This window comes from Quercus lobata, chromosome 8 (assembly GCF_001633185.2).
Source record: "Quercus lobata isolate SW786 chromosome 8, ValleyOak3.0 Primary Assembly, whole genome shotgun sequence".
Classification (NCBI taxonomy): domain Eukaryota; kingdom Viridiplantae; phylum Streptophyta; class Magnoliopsida; order Fagales; family Fagaceae; genus Quercus; species Quercus lobata.
Genome location: NC_044911.1, coordinates 19,329,670 through 19,349,178, shown reverse-complemented (window position 1 = coordinate 19,349,178; position 19,509 = coordinate 19,329,670). Strand labels below are relative to the sequence as shown.

Here is a 19,509-nt window from a genome sequence, read left to right as displayed (position 1 = left end):
GACCGCTTTTCATGATTCCCTTTGAATTTGAACCTAAGGCGACGAATGAGGTAGTGTTGGTGAACGCTTCATCCTCTACTACTGTTTCTTCTTTTTCTTTTTCTTCTTCTTCTTCTTCTTCTCCTTCTCTTTCTTTTGTCCATCTCCACTTTCTCTCTTTTAGTTTCTGTATTATTATTATTTTTTTTTTGTGTTTTTCCAAAGCCCCTCCACGTGATTACATTGGAAAGGTAGAAGAGTTTCATCATTTTTTTCACCTTCCCAACGTGATGTGACAACTCTCTTAATTCTAAAGTACTTTTAATTAATATTTACAATTTTTTTTAAAGAAAAAATCTAATATTGAAATTTGTGTTAGCTTTTTTTTGGTTGTAATTCTGATGGGATAGAGAGTAGCCAGTAGAGAAAAAATAATGGGTTTATATATAAATGATAGGTATTCAAATTTACAATTGTGCCCAAAAAAAATATAAAATTGTGTGATTCTAAAATTATTTTAATTTAAAACTATTAAATAATTTAAAATTTTTATTTTATTTAATATAATATAATTTTCCTTCTAATTAGCATATTATTATTGCTATCACAAGTTTAACTAATCAACATATAAATAAATAAAGAATACCATATCTACCTTTACTTAGTATTTAATATTTCTTATTTGTTTTGGGAAAGTTATGATATTAAAAAAAAAACATTTGAAAGATAGATTTCTATATTTAATTTAATTATTTTAGTTAATTTTTATATTTATACTAATTTAATATAATTATTTTTATATTAGGGCATTTTAGTTATTGAGAAACTTAAATAAAATGAAGTGGGAAAATGTCAACCCTGTATAAATCTCTTGGGATGCAAACTTTTTTTTTTTTTTTTTTTTTTTTTTTTTTTTTTTTTTTGATGCATTTCCTGGGACATTATTCAACCAAAAAAAACAAAAAAACAAAGAACAAAACATAGCAGGTTTCAAAACGTTATTTTTAATGGATTTAAAACTAAATTCCAAGTAAAACTGTGATACTAAAAGAAACCTTTTTCAAGTTTTGCTTAGGTATTTGTGTTCAACTTCTGCTAAAATTTCGTTTTTGATTAGTAATATCGCTAATTCACCTTCTTGATTCAAACTAGAAATATCCAAATGAAAAAGGTGGGAACGAAGTATTAAAAGATAAGGCAAAAACTCATTTGGAAATGATTCCAGTTGTTCTCGAAGAGAAATTGGGCCTAAACAAGTCTTCCCTAAGGGCTTGATTGGATTTAGGGGGAAAATGAGAGGGAGTAGAGTAAAATTTGCTGAAAATAGGCTAATTTTGGGTCAAATCTATTCTACTCTCCCTCCTTTCCTCTCAATCCAAACAGACAATAAGAACATTCACATTAGTCTTCTCAATTTTTTAGCTAAATTAGTCCAAAAAACTCTATTTTTACTAGTTTAACTATTTACTTTTTTTCAATGCATATACATCGGCCTCAATACTATATCACTGTAACAATTAAATATAATTTATTTTCAATTATCATTCACAAATTTTATCCCAAATTAAAAATTATATATCCACTGGGCATAGCCACTACAACCTAAAACACCCACAACCAACAAGAACCCAAATCACAAAAGCCACTCAAATCAAAATAACAATACAAGAATCCAGATCTGACTACTTAGAACCTCTAGATTGCACCACCATACAACCACCAAAACAGCCAAATCGCACCACTAACAAAACTACAAAATTGCACTACCACCTAAACACATCACAACACCACAACACACCAAACTAAATCGCAACATCACCAAAAAAGACAGATCCACACCACACCAAACCAAATCACAACACCAAAAATGACAGATTTGATGCCCCTACATCACACAATCCACCAATACCCATAATATAGACAGTCGAAAGAGTAAGAGAGAGGAGAGAGGGAGATGAGAGAAAGTAAGATGAAGAGAGAGAAGGAAGTGGGGAAATGATAAAGAATCAGATGAAGAGATAGAGGAAGGGAGAAGAGAGGTAGGTTGAGAAATTGATTTTTTTTTTTTAAAAAAAAAAGTCTTTTCTTTCTAATGTGGCGAAAAGAGAGACTCACTACATGTAGTGAGTAAATTCTACATCGCTAAAAGCATATATTAATTTAATGAGACTAATGTGTACTGTTTTGGTTGAGTTTAGTCAAATTTTTACTGAAATATTAAATTGGTGAGACTGATGAAAATGCTTTAAAGACTTGGAAAACGTGTGCTTTAGAGTAGTGAGGAAATTCCTAAGTTCCAACATATAATTCCTTCACCCTTGGTGTCACTTCAAAAAAGCAAGGTGCAGAAAAAGCAAATTTAGAAAATGACACCGAGTCTTATTACAAGAGACAAGCTACAAGTAAACATAAGCATTCAACATGTCCTATGAACAGAACATAAACATTCAACACGTCCTATAAAGTCCTGAATTTAGGTGGAATTTACCCAATGAAAATCGCATGGATTCTTAAGCGTATTAATCTGATTTATGAGAGTTTTTGTTATATATCCTTTTTCTAGTGTTTCTTTATGATGTATTTGTGTTGCTCTAGCTCTTGCTATTCATTGTGTAATGTGATCTTCAATAAATAAAGTTTACTATCATTTCCTCTAAAAAAAAAATGATTTTATTAATTTTAATTTTGGATAAATTATTTTCACATACGCAAATATAATATGTATTGTTAGTTAATTTTTATAAACGATACTGTAGGGATAGTGGGCCTAAGAATTCACTATCTATGTATACACTGGGTCTAGGGCCCAATCCGAGGATGTAACACTATTTGAGGAGGAGTAGACATGGTCAGGGGAGTTCATGTTAGTAGAGAAAGAAGTTGGATTTGATCATAATAGCCCAAGAGGTTGGGCTGAGGATGAGTGCCTCTTCGGCTAATCAAAGCTGAGGTCCGTAGAGGTAGTCTGTTGTCTGGGGGAATGATCCATGAAGTTCAGTTGGCAGCTTGAACCATACATGTAACCATTTTTCAATCAATAGATACCACAACATACCTCCTTGGATTATGCCGAAGACAAATTTACTTAGATAACGCCCCTATATTTCTGTTTGATTACATTTTAAAATCCATTCTAATTGTTATCTCATTCATTAGAATCTAGTTTTCTAACTCACTCTCTACAAATTCATTATATTGGGCTTGGATTCAATCATACCTTAGGCCAAGGATCCAAAACGTGTCCTTACAATTGGTGCCATTTGTGGGGATTAACTTGGGTGATAGTGAGTGTAACGGTTAACTATGGTAGGATCAGGTCCTCATCAGGAAGAGTCCACAAGGTCCCAACGACAAGATGATTTCCTTCATTTGGAACACGTGAAAGATCTAGAGGGTAGCGTGCACACTACACATACAAGTAGAAGCCACTCTCGAGTTGGAAGTCATGTCTCTTAAGAGCAGAATAACAAAGCCATGCAACTGGAGATTGACCATTTAAGAAAAAGTTACGCCATGCACGACGAAAGCGAGCCCCCTCCAACTCTGACGTTTCCTCTAATGATGAAAAGGATGCTAGTTATAGACAAAAGTCAAGAACCCCAACTAGCGAGTCTTTCTCCTACGATGAAGAGCACCATCACAAAAGTAGGTATAAGAGCTTGCCTCACAAAGGCCTAGGAAATGACGCTCTGAGCAAGGCATTGAACTAGATTTCCAAGTTGCCCTTCACACACAAGATTGAAGGGGCAAGACTTCCTCAACGATTCAATCAGCCAACGTTCACCATCTATAATGGTCGAACAGATCCTGTGGAGCATGTAAGCCATTTCAACCAGAGAATATCTGTCCATTCTAAGAACGAGGCCTTGTTGTGTAAGGTGTTCCCGTTTAGTCTGGAACCCGTGGCGATGAGATGATTTGATGACTTGGGGGCAGGTTCCATATATTCCTTTAAGGGGCTCACCTAAGCATTTGGCTCTCGTTTTATTACTTGTAGCAAGGTTCCTCGGCCTTTGGATTCCCTACTGTCCTTAGCCATGCAAGAGGGGGAGACCCTAAAAACATACTCGGATAGATATTAGGAGATGTTCAATGAGATAGATGGTGACTTTGATAATGTAGCCATTAGTACTTTCAAGGTCGGCCTCCCAACCGAGCACGGTTTAAGGAAGTCTTTAATGGGAAGACTTGTCACCAGTGTGTGCCAACTCATGGACTGGATTGACAAGTATCAGAGGGTTGAGGAAGACGAGCAGTAGGGGAAAGGTAAGATTAAGGTTATCCTTTAGGAAATGAGGGATTTCAGGTTGGACCGGTATAATAACAATCAACCTCAGAGAGACTTTTTTGGGTAGCTAGGGCCTGCCAATACTCAGGTGGTTAATGCGATATTCCGAGAACCGGTGCACCTAGTTCTAGAGAAGATCAAGAATGAGACGTTCTTCAAATGGCCAAATAAGATGGCAGGAAACCTCATGAGGTGCAATCAGAGCTTTTATTACCAGTACCACCAGGACTAGGGACACATTATGGAGGACTATAGAAATTTATGGGATCATCTAGACCAATTGGTCCGAAAAGGAAAATTGAAGCAGTTTTTATATCATTCTAGTGGTTTGTAGGGTCAAGCAAATTTGAAACCCTGGAAAGATGCTTCTTCAAGACTTCCTTTGGAAACGATAAATGTCATCTTTGCTGCTCTAGGAATGACCAATTCTTGTCCCTCTAAAGTGAAGTCCATGGCTCGGCTGTCTGCTAAGGACATTAATCCGGAGCCAAAGAGGGCTAGAGTGGATATCCAATTGGTACTAAGTTTTTTGGACGAGGATAAGATTGGAACCATACAGCCTTATGATGATACTTTGGTGGTCATGCTCATGATTATGGGGCATGATGTGAAGAGGGTAATGGTGGACCAAGGCAGTGGTGATAAGATTATGTATCCTGACTTGTACAAGGGACTGGACTTGAGACTTGAGAACTTAACAGCCTACGATTCTCCTTTGGTGAGTCTTGATAGGAAGGTTGTCATTCCTAGGGGTCAGATTAGACTACTCATGTAGGCTAGTTTAGAAGTGGTGGAGGCGGACTTCATTGTGGTGGACGCTTATTCCCTTTACACGGCCATCGTAGCCAGGCCCTAGCTTCTACTCTGCACTAGAAGGTGAAATATCTGTCGGGTGGCTAGATTAAAGAGATTGTTGGGAGTTAGTCTACTACTAGGTAGTGCCTGATGGCAGCCATCTTACGTCAGCCCGAAATTGAATCCTCGGCCTCTACTGAAATGGGCTTATAGCAATCAAAAACTTTGCACCTCAACACTCATCCAAGGATCATTTTGATGCTATCAGAGATGAAGTGATAAAGCTTAAGCAGGCAGGGGCTATCAAGGAGGTATTCTACCCTAAGTGGCTGGCCAATACTATGGTGGTGAAGAAGAAGAACGGTAAGTGGCAAAAGTGTGTGGACTTCATAGATCTAAATAAGGCTTGCTCAAAGGATACATTTCCTATGCCTAGGATAGACTAGTTGGTAGATGTAACTATAGGCCATCCTCAAATGAGCTTCTTAGATGCCTTTTAAGGATATCACCAGATACCACTAGCCCTAGGTGATCAGGAAAAAACAACTTTTTTCACTACCATTGGAAACTACTACTACAAAGTGATGCACTTTGGTTTGAAAAATGCAGGGTCTACCTATCAAATGATGATGATTAGGATGTTTGAACCATAGTTGGGCAAAAGTATTGAGGTCTATATAGACGATATGGTGGTGAAGAGTAAAGTGGTATCCGAGCATGTGGGAGATCTTGGGAACATTTTTGAAATTTTAAGGAAACGCAAGTTACACCTTAATGCTTCCAAATGCTCTTTTGGTGTGGGATCAGGCAAGTTTCTGGGCTACATGGTAACTCATCGGGGAATTGAGGTTAACCTTGATCAAATTAAGGAAATTAACAGTTTACAACCACCTTGAAATCCCAAGGAAGTCCAGAAGTTAACCGGAATGACTGTTTCCTTGAATCGGTTTATTTCTCGGTCAGCAGATAGATGCAGACCCTTCTTCCTGTTAATGAATAAGTGGAAGGGATTTGAGTGGACCGAGGAGTGTGCTTTGGCCTTCTAGTGGCTTAAGGAATATCTCTCTCGACCACTTACCATGTCCAGTCCTGAGATGGATGAGGTCTTGTTTGCTTATATTCCCGTGGCCCCTCATGCTGTAAGTTTGGTGTTGGTACGAGTTGATAGTGGCATACAAATGCTAGTTTATTATGTGAGCAAGTCACTACATAAGGCCAAGGTCCATTATCTACCACTAGAGAAGGCCATTTTGGCGATGGTACATTCTACACGTAAATTCTCCCACTACTTCCAAGCACATATAGTTGTTGTTTTAACTCAGCTTCCACTCAAATCTCTACTTTGAAGTGTTGATTACATGGGGGGATTGCTAAATGGGGTACAATCTTGGGAGCTTTTGATATCAAATACATGCTTCGTACCTTTGTCAAGAGTCAAGTTCTCGCAGATCTAGCAGCCGAGTTTGCTGAATCCCCATTGGAAGTAGAAGCAAAGAAGCAAGGTATGGATGAAAAATTAGTTGGCACTATCTCCTTACAAGATCCTTTATCCTGGAGAGTATACGTTGATGGTGCAACAAATAAAAGGGAATCTGGAGTGGGGCTAGTTCTAGTATCTCCTGAGAAGATTACCATTGAAAAATCATTGAGATTGGACTTTTCGGCCACAAACAATGAGGCTAAATGCGAGGCTTTGTTGGTGGAAATGGCCATGGTGCGAAAAATGGGCAGAAAGGCAATAGAGATATTCTCGAATTCAAGATTGGTCGTAAGCCAGGTGAAGGGGGAGTTAGAAGCCAGATATGTGAGAATGCAGAAATATTTGAATTAGGTTAGGCACTTGCAATTAGAATTTGAATATTTTAACTTATTACATATCCTTAGGAGTGGAAACACACATGCAGACTCCCTAACCACTCTTGCAACCTCCTCGGCACACGATTTACCTCGGGTCATACTTATTGAAGACCTGTGCAAGCCTACTAGAGTAAAGAGGAACATAGTCCAAATCCATCAAGTTAGATTAGGGCCTAGCTGGATGGATCCTATAGTACTATTCCTCAAAGAGAATATCCTACCCAAGGAAAGGTCAGAAGCTGAAAAGGTGCGAAGAAAGGCTCATCAGTTTTAGTTGTCCGAGAATCAAAAATCGTATAAGTGCTCCTTCTCTGGGCCGTACTTGTTGTGTATACATCCTGAAGTATCAAAGCTACTCCTTGAGGAGCTACATGAAGGGATTTGTGGGAGCCATACATGAGGCAAATCTTTATCTCATCGAGCCCTCACTCAGGGATATTGGTGGCCGGGCATGCAAAAGGCCATATAAGAATATGTGAAGAAGTGTGACCAATGCCAAAGATTTGCACCAATCTACCAACCAAGAGGAGTCCTTAATCCTCTGTCCAACCTTTGGCCATTCACTCAATGGGGTTTGGATATTGTAGGTTCTTTTCCTATGGCCGTAGGGAATAAGAGGTATCTGTTAGTCGACATAGATTACTTCACTAAGTGGGTTGAAACTGAACCATTGACTAACATCAAGGACGTGGATGCCAAGAGATTTGTTTGGAAGAATATTGTAACTCGGTTTGGGGTCCCTCATAGCCTTATCTGGAATAACGGCCTGTAGTTTGATAGTAAGGCCTTTCGAAGATACTGTTGTGACTTAGGGATTATGAATAGATATTCTACTTCGGCTTACCCCCAAGGGAATGAACAGGCCGAGGTTGTCAATAAAGTTATAGTGAATGGACTTAAAAAAAGGTTGGATGATGCGAAGGGAAAATAGGTGGAAGAGTTGTCACACATCCTTTGGATATATTGGACTACACCGCGCAGGTCAACAGGGGAGACACCATTTTCAATAACGTATAGGGTTGAGGCCGTTATTCCTTTGGAGAACAAATTCCCAACACTGAGGACGAGTTCTTTCACTCCAAGCAACAACGATGAACTGTTAGAAAAGAGCTTAGACCTAATTGAGGAATGAAGAGAAAATGCAATGGTTCAATTGGCCTATTATCAACACAAGCTTAAGCAAGGGTATGGTGCCAATGTGAAGCTGAGACCACTAGCACCAGGAGATTTGGTGTTAAGAAAAGTTTTGGGTATTGCTAAGAACCCTACCTGGGGAAAGCTGGAGCCTAACTGGGAAGGATCATATCGTATCACTTCAGGGGCAAGAATATGCGCATATTATCTAGAAGATCTAGATAAAAATGCTATACTCCGTCCTTGGAATGTAAATAACCTGAGAATATATTATTATTAATGAAAGCAGTCTTTGCCATACTTTTGGTTTATCATATTGTTTATCATGCATTCTACTATTTGTTAAGTATTAAATAGAACTTTAGCTATGCCTGGCTCCTCGGACCACATGTTTTGGGTAAATTAATACTTATTGACATCTATTTAAGTATTAAACAGAACCTTAGCTATGCTTGGCTCCTTGGACCACATGCTTTGGGTAAATTAATACTTATTGACATCTATCTAAGTATTAAACAGAACTTTAGCTATGTCTAGCTCCTCGGACCACATGCTTTGGGTAAATTAATACTTACTGACATCTATCTAAATATTAAACAGAACCTTAGCTATGCATAACTCCTCGGACCATATGCTTTGGGTAAATTAATACTTATTGACATCTATCTAAGAATTAAATAGAATCTTAGCAATACCTGGCTCCTTGGACCAAATGCTTTGGGTAAATTAATACTTATTGACATCTATCTAAGAATTAAATAGAACCTTAGCAATGCCTGACTCCTCGGACCACATGTTTTGGGTAAATTAATACTTACTGACATCTATCTAAGTATTAAATAGAACTTTAGCTATGCCTAGCTCCTCGGACCACATGCTTTGCGGTAAATTAATACTTACTGACATCTATCTAAGTATTAAACGGAACCTTAGCTATGCCTGGCTCCTCGGACTACATGTTTTGGGTAAATTAATAATTACTGACATCTATCTAAGTATTAAACAGAACCTTAGCTATGTCTGGCTCCTCAGACCACATGCTTTGGGTAAATTAATACTTACTGACATCTATCTAAGTATTAAATAGAACCTTAACAATGCTTAGCCCCTCGAACCACATGCTTTGGGTAAATTAATACTTCCTATTACTTTCCTAAGTATCCAACGAAACTTTAGCTATGCCTGGCTCCTTGGACCACATACTTTGAGTAAATTAATATTTCAAGCCATTCACAAAGGTGTCAAACAGAACCTCCATTATATCTGGATCCTATTGAGTATGTTAACACTTCTTATTGGTTATTTAAGTGTCTGATGGGGTCAGTCCTAATTAATGATGCGGATCTTCATTAAAGTGACATAATCAATTGCATGCTTGTAAGCATCACTTAAAGCATTTGAAAGTATATCCATGATATACTTCAAGTCTGATTATTGTATTCAGGTCTTTTACCTTAGTAATGGGAAGAAATTTATATGAAGTCTGGCATGAATAGGTGTTTTACCATTTATATATAAGAATGGAGTTATATCTAATTTCCATATCATCTAAGTGTTAAACAAAATAGGAACTATATCAACACTTATGTAAGAATCATGGAAATAAGAAAATTATTCGTAACTTTCATTAACTAAAGCCTCAGAAAGAGGTAGATTAGATACAAAGATGTCACTCTAATTACAAACTTAAATAAAAAAATAATAATAAAAAAAAGCATCTAAACTCTAGAAATCATTTCTTCTTTATCACAATCTTGTCTTTGGGAGGACCATGGATAGGCTGAGTAGAGGCTGCTTCTAAGGCCTCGAGGCCCTTGCTTGTTGGATCAACCTTGGTAGGCAAAGGAAGAGTGGTTAGGACAATCTCCATCTTTTTAAGAGCTTCTTTCTCAGCAAGAGGGTCTTGGGTGACAGCTGGAGGCTTCCTAGCATCAAGGGCCACTCCCTGGTTAGCATTCTTTTCTTTTTCTATGACCCCAGGGTGCTCGGCCTCCTTAGTGGGTTTGTCAGAAGAAGTTGGAACACTGGCCGAACTGTCCTTGCCCACTTCTGTCACCTCGGAGGTGGTATCAGTCCTTGAGCCAGAGGGAACAAACTCTTGGATGGCAGGGGGTAGTACACGCTCTATACCCTCCTAAGTACAGATGAAGTCTTAACCCCAGCTTAATTGAGAGCTTCATTCCATACTTGGGAGCAGTAGGTCCTACACACCCCCGAGACCTCAGCCTTGAGGGCTTCTTCAGTCTCTGCCACTCCCAGGTCATACCCATCTTGCTTGGCCTGATCCCGAGCCTTCTCAGCCAATTCCCTTGCCTTCTCAGCCTCCTCCAGTTTGTTTTTAAGGGCAGTGATTTAAGTTTTGGAGGCGGCCAGCTAATCCTCAGCGTTGTGAAGGAGAATCCTTTGGCCCTCAGCTTGCTTCTCAGCACTGTCAAGAAGAGCTGCAACATTTTTTCTTTCCCTCTTCTCGTCTAGCAGCTTTTTCCTCAGCTCTTGAATATTCCTTTCGGCCACATTAAAGGCCTCCACGGCGGCATTATGCTTCCCTTCTCCTCCTTCATTTGCCTGTGGCAGTAGTTGGTTATCTCCTCCACCCAGGAAGGGAGCTTGAACAACATGCCAAGGAAGAAAACATGGATTAAAAAAGAAAAAGAAAAAAGGGTCAAGTAGAGAACATACCATGGCTAGATACTTCTTTAAGCTGAGGAAGACCTTGTGCCTCTTTATAGAACGGAGCTTGACCATGTCTTCGGGGAGCAGTAGAGCCTACTCTACCGCGTTGGCCACGTAGCCGGCTGTCCCTCCCTAGAAGTCCTTAATGGAGGCACTGGCTAGCAGAGGTGCCCCATCCAGCATTGGGATAGGGAGCCAGGCTGAGGGCATAGCCTGAGGTTCATTCCTCTTTTTAGCTCTCTTCTGCCCCATTTTAGCTTATTTGGCCGCACTTTGGGCCTTATTCTCTTGAGAGGGGTGGGTTTTTCCAACTTCTACCACCTCCTTGCCTTTAGGCTCCCCCTTCCTCTTTAGGCTGGTAGGTTCAAGTTGGAGGGGTAAGGCAGGTGGGGGAGTAGGAGGCCTAGTTTGTGCGGCCTTCCCCGATATGTCCCTCCCCAGTTGGGACTCCAGCAATTCCTAGAGACTGGACCTTTGCTTGCACTGGATCCCTATCTCATCTATTATTGGATTGAATGGAGGGTCGAGATCAAAAGTTGAAGTTTCTGGGGACCAAGCTCAATTGAAGACTTCAAATTTGTCCTCGAAGCCAAGTACTTCAACTACTTCTTCCTCTTCTGTGCTAGCAGGGTGGAAAGAAGTGGCTACTCTGGTTGTTTGCGGTAGTGGCGAGACTACCTTTGGTATGCCTTCGGGAATAGGCTCAGTGGTGAGTGTGCCTTCTGGAACAGGACTGGGGAGCAGAAAGCTTGGAGTTGCTATGCTAATCTGGTGTAGCCGAGGATCTCTGGCTTTGATGACACACTTTGGCGCCAAGAATCTCTTGGAGATAGGGATATAGTCCAGGATTAAATGGGCCGCCCTGAGCTGACCGTCAATGTGAACAAACACTTCAACCTTCAATATTTTGTCCAAACTGGGCTGGTTCACGAGACTGAAGTTGGGCACAATGGCGTTCTTAGTTGCAAGCCACGGAGAAAAATAGAAAGGCATTGTTAGCAAAAAATAAAACTAATCGAAGGTAAATTCATATACAATTATTCAAACCTAGACCTAAGACCCCATCTGGTTTCCCTTCTCTTGTCGAACAGGGGAGGCCATCGTGCCACTCCCCTAATACAATCAGGAAGTCTTTGTTTAGGCCTTTATTGGAATCAGGGAGGCATTGGATAAGCCTTACCTCAAGGTACCTAAACTTGAGGTAGAACCCTTACCTTGTTAAGTGGTGGAGGTTGTTAACCCAATTGACATCATGGTGTGTGAGGTTTAAGCACATCCTCATGTTAAGGGCATCTATACAACCTAAAATCCTAAACATGTTGGGTGCACACTAGGTGGGAGCTAACTTATGGGCCCTAAGGTAGTCTCTGGTAACAGTACCAATAGGGATTGTCATCCTTTCTTTTATGAAGGCAATCATCGGGATTACTACCTCTCCCTCTTGCCTGTCTTCGTGCCATTGACCCTCTTTACAATATCTAATGCCTACTCTTGAAGGGATCCTATACTGAGCCTTAAAATTCTCTATTCCCTCCTCGGAGTCTACCAAATTCTTAAATCTACCCATCTTAAGAAAGGTTTGGAAAAACTAAAAAGATTGAGAGGAGAAAATGGAGTCGAGGAGAAGAAAAGTACGCAGAAAAGAAAATATATGGAAAGACAATGTAAAGATTCGTAAAGACTTATAGAAAAAAGAAAATTTCTCCAAGGACAAGCTCTTGGTATTTGTAGGGGCACAAGTGAGTTGGAAAGGTTGCAAGTTCCATGTATGAGCTTTAGAACGAAGTGAATGCTAATGTGAGAAGACTGATTGATTTGGGTAGTATTTATATTAAAGGGATAGCCACAAGCGGGAGAATTCCCCCTTTGTTTTCAATGAGATCCTCAACCATTGGATTCACATCACATTGTAGAACGTGGGGGACAAGGAGCCGTAAAAATTTAATGAAGGCGTGTCACGCATGTCGAAGCGTCAGGAGTGTGTCTTGGGCTGTTAAAAAGACATCTACACAAGTAGAAGTGATGTACAATGCACACAGATTAACTAGGTTGACATTGAGATCCTCCTTTCTTCCTGAGGAGCCAAAAAGAGGAATCCCAAGGGGCTATTGTAGGGATAGTGGGCTGAGGAATTCACTATCTATGTATACACTAGGCCTAGGGCCTAATCCAAGGATGTAACATTGTCCGAGGAGGAGTAAGCGTGGTCAGGGGAGTCCATGTTAGTAGAGAAAGAAGTTGGATTTAATCATAATGGCCCAGGAGGTTGGGCCGAGGATGAGTGCCTCCTCGGCTAACCAAAGCCGAGGTCCGTAGAGGTAGTCTGCCGTTTGGGGGAATGATCCATGAAGTTCAGTTGGCATAGATAAGCATCACAGAAACAAATGACAGAGGGGAGTCCTAAAATATTTAAGGAGAAAACTGTTACCACCGCATTTAATGCTTTACAGCTAACTCTCTGATCGTATTAATGTAGAAGTGATACCTAAACAGTGGTTTTCAGCATTACAACTACTACCTAAAGACTTCAGGAAGGTACTGATGGGACAAGTATCAAGCATCAACCATCTGGCCTGCACGTGGAGGGTAAGGATGAAGAGGAAGAGTATAAAAGAAGGAAGGAGCAATGGTAAAGGGGATCGGAAAATTGTAAGAGAAATCACTGTAGCAGCTTGAACCATACCTGTAATAATTTTTCAATCAATATATACTAGAACATACCTCCTCGAATTGTGCTGAGGACAAATTTACTTAGACAACGCCTATACATTTCTGTTTGATAACCTTTTAAAATCCATCCTAACTGTTATCACATTCATTAAAACTTAGTTTTCCAATCCACTCTACAAATTCATTGTATTGGGCATATTGGGATTGGATTCAATCATACCTTGGGCCAAGGATTCAAAACGCGTCCTTACAGATACATTCATTAAAAAAATAATCTAGTATTTTTACTTAACTTAATATGTTATTTGGATTATTTTCATTTATTTAACATATTTTAAAAAAAATTTAATTCTAAAAATAAAATTGAACAATTAGAATAAATATCATGTGTGAGATGGTCATTGGTTCTCTTGGCACTATTGGACTTTAGATATTGAATAATGGATTTCAATAATGACCTTGTTCGGAAAACTATTAATTCTAATATAAATTTTGATAGAATGAGAACTGAAGAGTAAAATTTTTTTTGAGAGATTGAAATTTTCTACTCTTTTAAAGAGTTAGACAAGATATAACTTAAACCAATTTCTTATTATTATTATTATTATTATATTTTAGGAGGCCTACGTCCATTTGGGGCTGATAGTGGAGCTGACTCCTACTAAAAAACTACAACACATCATCACAAGAATTTCAGTTGGAGTACGATTTATCATTTATAGGAGTTCCATCTCATTCAAGAATACTTTAGCAACAAATCAGAGAGAGAGGCTATACGCTACGTAACTTATGTATGAAAATCTTCATTTATAGTACTGCATACACATCTGTGTAGAGTGATTTGTAACAGAATGTGTGAGAGAGAGAGAGAGAGAGCTTTGAACGCGGAATACTAAAAACTGGTATTTGAAGCCAACCCCATAAAAGGTGCCGCGAATCTCTCAGGTTTGTGAATACCAAAATTGAAACTCTCCTCTCATCTCTCTCGCATGAACCACAACTAGGTTGCCCTTTTCTCTTTTCGCTTTTCTATTCCCAACACTTTGCACACTCAAATACTATCAAATTTCACATTACTATAACAATAACAACCTGAAGAAAAGAGTATCTAGCTAGGGAAAGCCTATACTTTGAGAGAGAGAGAGAGAGAGAAAGATATCAACCTTTTGATAATCTCTTTCATGCTATACATAAAATAAAAAAGAGAGGTGGGTTTATTGGGAAGTGAAAAAAAAAAGAAAAAAGAAAAAAGAAAAAGCATGGAGCAAGAGATGCCGATGGTGGACATAGAGGCTCAAGCTAACAAGAAGACAGAAATAGAAGCCCCAGCCATCTTTAAGAAAGCCAACCGGCCTGTTACGTTGAAGGTACAATATTGACATCAACCTTTTCTTTGTTATATATGGAATAATGACTTCCAAGATTGTCCATGCATGGCTTTCTTGTTTCTTGGGTTGAAAGACTAATTTTACACACATTGGTGAATTGATTATTTTTTTATTTGAACTTAGGGATTTCTTATATTTGTTTTCATTTTGCTCATGCGTTCTTTAGGTTTAAGTGGCACCTAAGTATTATCTGGAAGATTTCATTGTCAAAATTAGATTTCTCTTTATGATAGACGGATTCATTTTGCAAAATCAATTTCAAAATTATAATTAATTTTACTTATAAATTTCCTTATAAGTATGGGTTTTAAATTTTAGTCCTTAGTTCTTCAGTTCCCTTGTTACCATATCTATCGTTCAAAAGTTAATGGTTTATTGTATCAAAATATGGTGGGAATCAACATGAATTTTAAATATATGTTTCCTCTTTGTTTGTTTCTGTACAAAGTGGACAAAATTTTATTGACATTGATGATTATCAGTTATAATACGAAGGAAATCTAGTAAACTCTTTACCTGACAAATCCCACATGTTATTTTGATTTATTGAACAGTTTGAGGACGTTGTTTACATGATCAAAATTAATAAAGGCGGATTACTTAAGAAGAGCAAAAATTCTGAAGAGAAAATGATCTTGAAGGGTATCACAGGCATGGTTCAACCTGGAGAAGTTCTGGCCATGCTTGGCCCTTCTGGCAGTGGCAAAACAACATTGCTGACTGCACTGGGTGGCCGCCTTGGTGGACGGCTTGCTGGAACCATAACCTACAATGGCAAGCCCTTCTCGAATGCAATGAAGCGAAACACTGGATTTGTTACACAAGATGATGTTCTTTATCCCCACTTGACAGTGACAGAAACACTTGTGTTTACTGCTCTTCTCAGGTTGCCTAATAGCCTGAGTAAAGAAGAGAAAGTCCAGCATGCAGAAGCTGTGATAACTCAACTTGGTTTAACTAAATGTATTAATAGCATTATTGGAGGAGAACGATTGAGGGGGATTTCTGGGGGAGAGAGGAAAAGGGTTAGTATAGGACAAGAAATGCTCATAAACCCTAGTCTGCTATTTTTGGATGAGCCCACTTCAGGTCTTGACTCAACAACTGCTCAAAGGATTGTATCCACATTGTGGGAGTTATCAAATGGAGGAAGAACAGTTGTTATGACCATACACCAGCCTTCAAGTAGGCTATTTTACATGTTTCATAAGGTTTTACTGTTATCCGAAGGTAACCCTTTGTATTTTGGAAGGGGATCAGAAGCAGTGGACTACTTTTCCAGCATCGGATATTCCCCAATGGTTGTCATGAATCCTGCAGATTTTCTCTTAGATCTTGCAAACGGTATGTGTAAGATAATACTATTTTCTCTTAAGTTCTTAAATTCTTTAGGTTTTGTGCCTTAGGTTTACCAATGAAATTCAACTATGTGATTACATTAATCAATGAACTACATGGTTGAATTTAATTGTCATTACATATGACAATGAGCTTGAATTCAATTGGATAGTGTAAGGTTCAACATCTGAGAAACTATATTCAAATTTTGCATATTTTCATTTTAGAGCATGCCTAATTGCCTGTAATATCTGAAGATGATTTGAGGAATATTGCAAGGTTTGTTTGTTTTTTCCCTAACAATGAAGTTATCTATTAGTGTTTCGTATCTTTGTAAAATGCTTGCACTGGTACTTGTGCAGTACAATCAAATGAAGATTATTTTATTTTCTTTATAGAATTGACTGCGTTAATGAGCTTTTAATTATCAAGGAAATTATTCTTGTGGTCAAATTGCTATAGTTAAGGCCCGAACTCTTTATTATATGTAGAATTGGGAGCAAGGATAATTAATGCCAAAGCCTAATTCTATTTCTACCAACAAAAAAATATGTTCCCAAAGCTGCAGGGTTGAAAATTTGGGAAATTTCCTTGGGTTAGGATCTAAAAAGGCCTTGGAAACCTTAGAAAGCTTTTGAAATTGTTAGTAGGCATAGGAAACTTTGCATGACTCATCTTCCCATTATTTGGTTTTCTTTTTCGTTTCTAATTTATATTGCATGTATGCTTAGAAAGTTATTATACAAAATTTGTTTCAACCGATATTAACTTACAATCTGGAAGCTCCTTTCACATTTATAATCTTGTTTATTTCTAGTTTCCCATGTACGGTTTCCTCTCTTTTTTTGCTCATTCTTTTAACACTGCTTGGGAGCAAAGGCCAGAATTTGACAGGCTTCCTTCTGCAGACATTTGACAAAAGGTCTGATGTGTGTAGAAGTAACAATTTCCTGTTTTGTTTGCATAAGGTCTTTACTGGTGGATTCAAATTAATTTCACTTCTTTTAGATTCATAAATGATTATTACTTGGTGAAAACATATGGTTTGCTATTCTATGTGGTGACTCTGTTTTTAGTCAAATAAACACGAGGATCCAATTCCTTTAGGTTTCCTATTTTAGACAGAAAGGCATCATAAGAATTTGTTGATGCCCTTTGGCATTTGATATCATGAATCACTAGTACCTTGTCCTTACTTTTGCACACTATGTTCCATATCACGCATTGTTCTGGTGCTAATGTTTGCAGCCTTTCAGGTGTATCCTCGGATGATTCACATGAGGATCAAAATAAGATTAAGCAGACTTTGGTATCCGCCTATAAGATTAATCTTGCTGACAAATTGAAGGTAGAGCTTCAAGAACTTAGAAGCAGTCAATATCAAGATGGATTAGATGACAAGCAATTTGGCAAGTGGTCCACAGCTTGGTGGCAACAATTTTCTGTTTTGTTTACAAGAGGGGTCAAAGAGAGAAAGCATCAGTCATTCTCCGGCCTCAAGATCGGTCAGGTCCTGGTTGTAGCTGTTCTTTCAGGACTACTATGGTGGCAATCTGATGATGCCCACCTACAGGATAAGGTACGAGAATTCTGCTTTTCTTGAAAAATGATTTTGTCAATTACTATTTTGAACCAAATGAGGCAATTTTGATTTGGCATAGTGTTGGAAGATTCAATTTGTGAAGATCAATAAAATTAGATGACTAAAAATAGAAGTTGAATAAATATACTTATGTAGCACATTGACAACCTTTAGAAATGGCCCTTATGCATAGCATGACATTCACTCATTTACTTGGATTTGAATACATGGTACATAGTATCCAGATTGCATTTTTAACATTGCAATATGCAGATTGGACTGCTCTTCTTCGAATCAGGATTTTGGGGCTTCTTCCCTCTATTTCAAGCTATATTTACCTTCCCTCATGAGCGTAGGATGCTTGAAAAGGAGCGTTCGTCTGGCATGTACAGGCTCTCATCATACTTCATGTCAACAGTCGTTGCTGACCTCCCCATGGAGCTTATCCTTCCCACAGTTTTTGTTGTCATAACTTATTGGATGGCTGGCCTCAAATCCTCATTTGTAAACTTTGTGCAAACCTTGGTTGTCCTACTGCTCAGCGTATTAGTATCTCAAGGCTTAGGTCTTGCCATTGGTGCTACGATAATGGACCAAAAGTCTGCCACTATATTAGGATCAGTCATCATGCTGACATTCCTTCTAGCTGGTGGATTCTATGTTCAACATGTGCCTTCCTTTATAGCTTGGATCAAATACATTTCCATTAGCAATTACACCTACAAGCTCTTGATAGGGTCTCAATACAAACCTAGTGAAACATACCCCTGCAATAGTAAAGGTGGGTTTTGTTTGGTAGGGGAGTTTCCAGCAATAAAGCAAGTGGGGCTAAGTGGGCAAGCCATTGCTGTTGTTGCTTTGGTGATTATGCTAGTTGGGTACAGGCTCATGGCTTATGTTGCCCTCATGAGGATTGGGGTGACAAAGAAAGTAGAGTAGACAATAATTATTTTGTCCTATTTAATCCAAATGTATGCAATAATGTTACTCAAGTTGATTAACGGAAGATACATTAGATGAAAAATACATATAAATTAGAGAAGGATTTTCTTTTTGATTGCAAATGTGCTTCTTTTGTTTTTTGTTGGCTGACAGAAATAGAATTGAGGCAAGAAGCTTTGGAGAATGAATATATCAATTAAGTTAAGCATGCAGTAGAATTTTGCAGCACAAATTTATTTCATGAAACTCAAATCTCTTCATTTGTTTTAATTTTTTGAGATTTTCAATTTCACCTTCTTGAATATTTTGCAAAAGTTAAAACCGTGCCATTTCACCAAAATGAAATGTTCAATTCCTGCTAAGAGTGATGCCAGAGATACTAAAATCAAGTTAATACAAACTTTCACTGTTAGACATATCACTTCCTTGACTTAAAGTGTGTGGGTTTGTTCTTTAAAAAAAAAAAAAAAAAAAGAAAAAGAAAAGAAGATGACATTGGATATTATATAAAGTATAAACAGCTAGCAAAAGAGCTTTTTTTGATGGAGCTAAAGTTTGGCCAAAATATATAGTCTCTTCGCTGCAGTTTCCCACACTTCTTTTGCATCTCTAGTTACCAGCTAGCGAAATATTTAATCCCCATACGCAAAAAGGATATTGGAGTTTAGACTTTAGAGAGAGATTGGAATCGTTTAGTTACATGAAAAATAGTTAGTAGCATTTAAAATTGGAGATTATTTTTTTCATAGATACTATTGGATTTATAATTGGAGATTTTAAATTCAAAGCTTTTTGAGTTTTGAAGAATTTATTCCAAAAAATCGTTTGTGTCATAAATTTTTTTTTTTGTAAAAATATTGTAT

At 38.2% G+C, this 19,509-nt stretch overlaps 1 protein-coding gene across 1 annotated transcript; it reads left to right on the top strand.

Annotated features, from left to right (window-relative positions):
- Nucleotides 1-14,280: 14,280 nt before the first annotated feature.
- Nucleotides 14,281-18,830, top strand: LOC115954840 (ABC transporter G family member 9). The gene is made up of 4 exons (XM_031072798.1): nt 14,281-14,763; nt 15,339-16,128; nt 17,379-17,701; nt 17,978-18,830. The coding sequence occupies exons 1-4, from the start codon at nt 14,656-14,658 to the stop codon at nt 18,641-18,643; spliced, it is 1,887 nt and encodes a 628-aa protein (XP_030928658.1). The 5' UTR covers nt 14,281-14,655; the 3' UTR covers nt 18,644-18,830.
- Nucleotides 18,831-19,509: the final 679 nt, after the last annotated feature.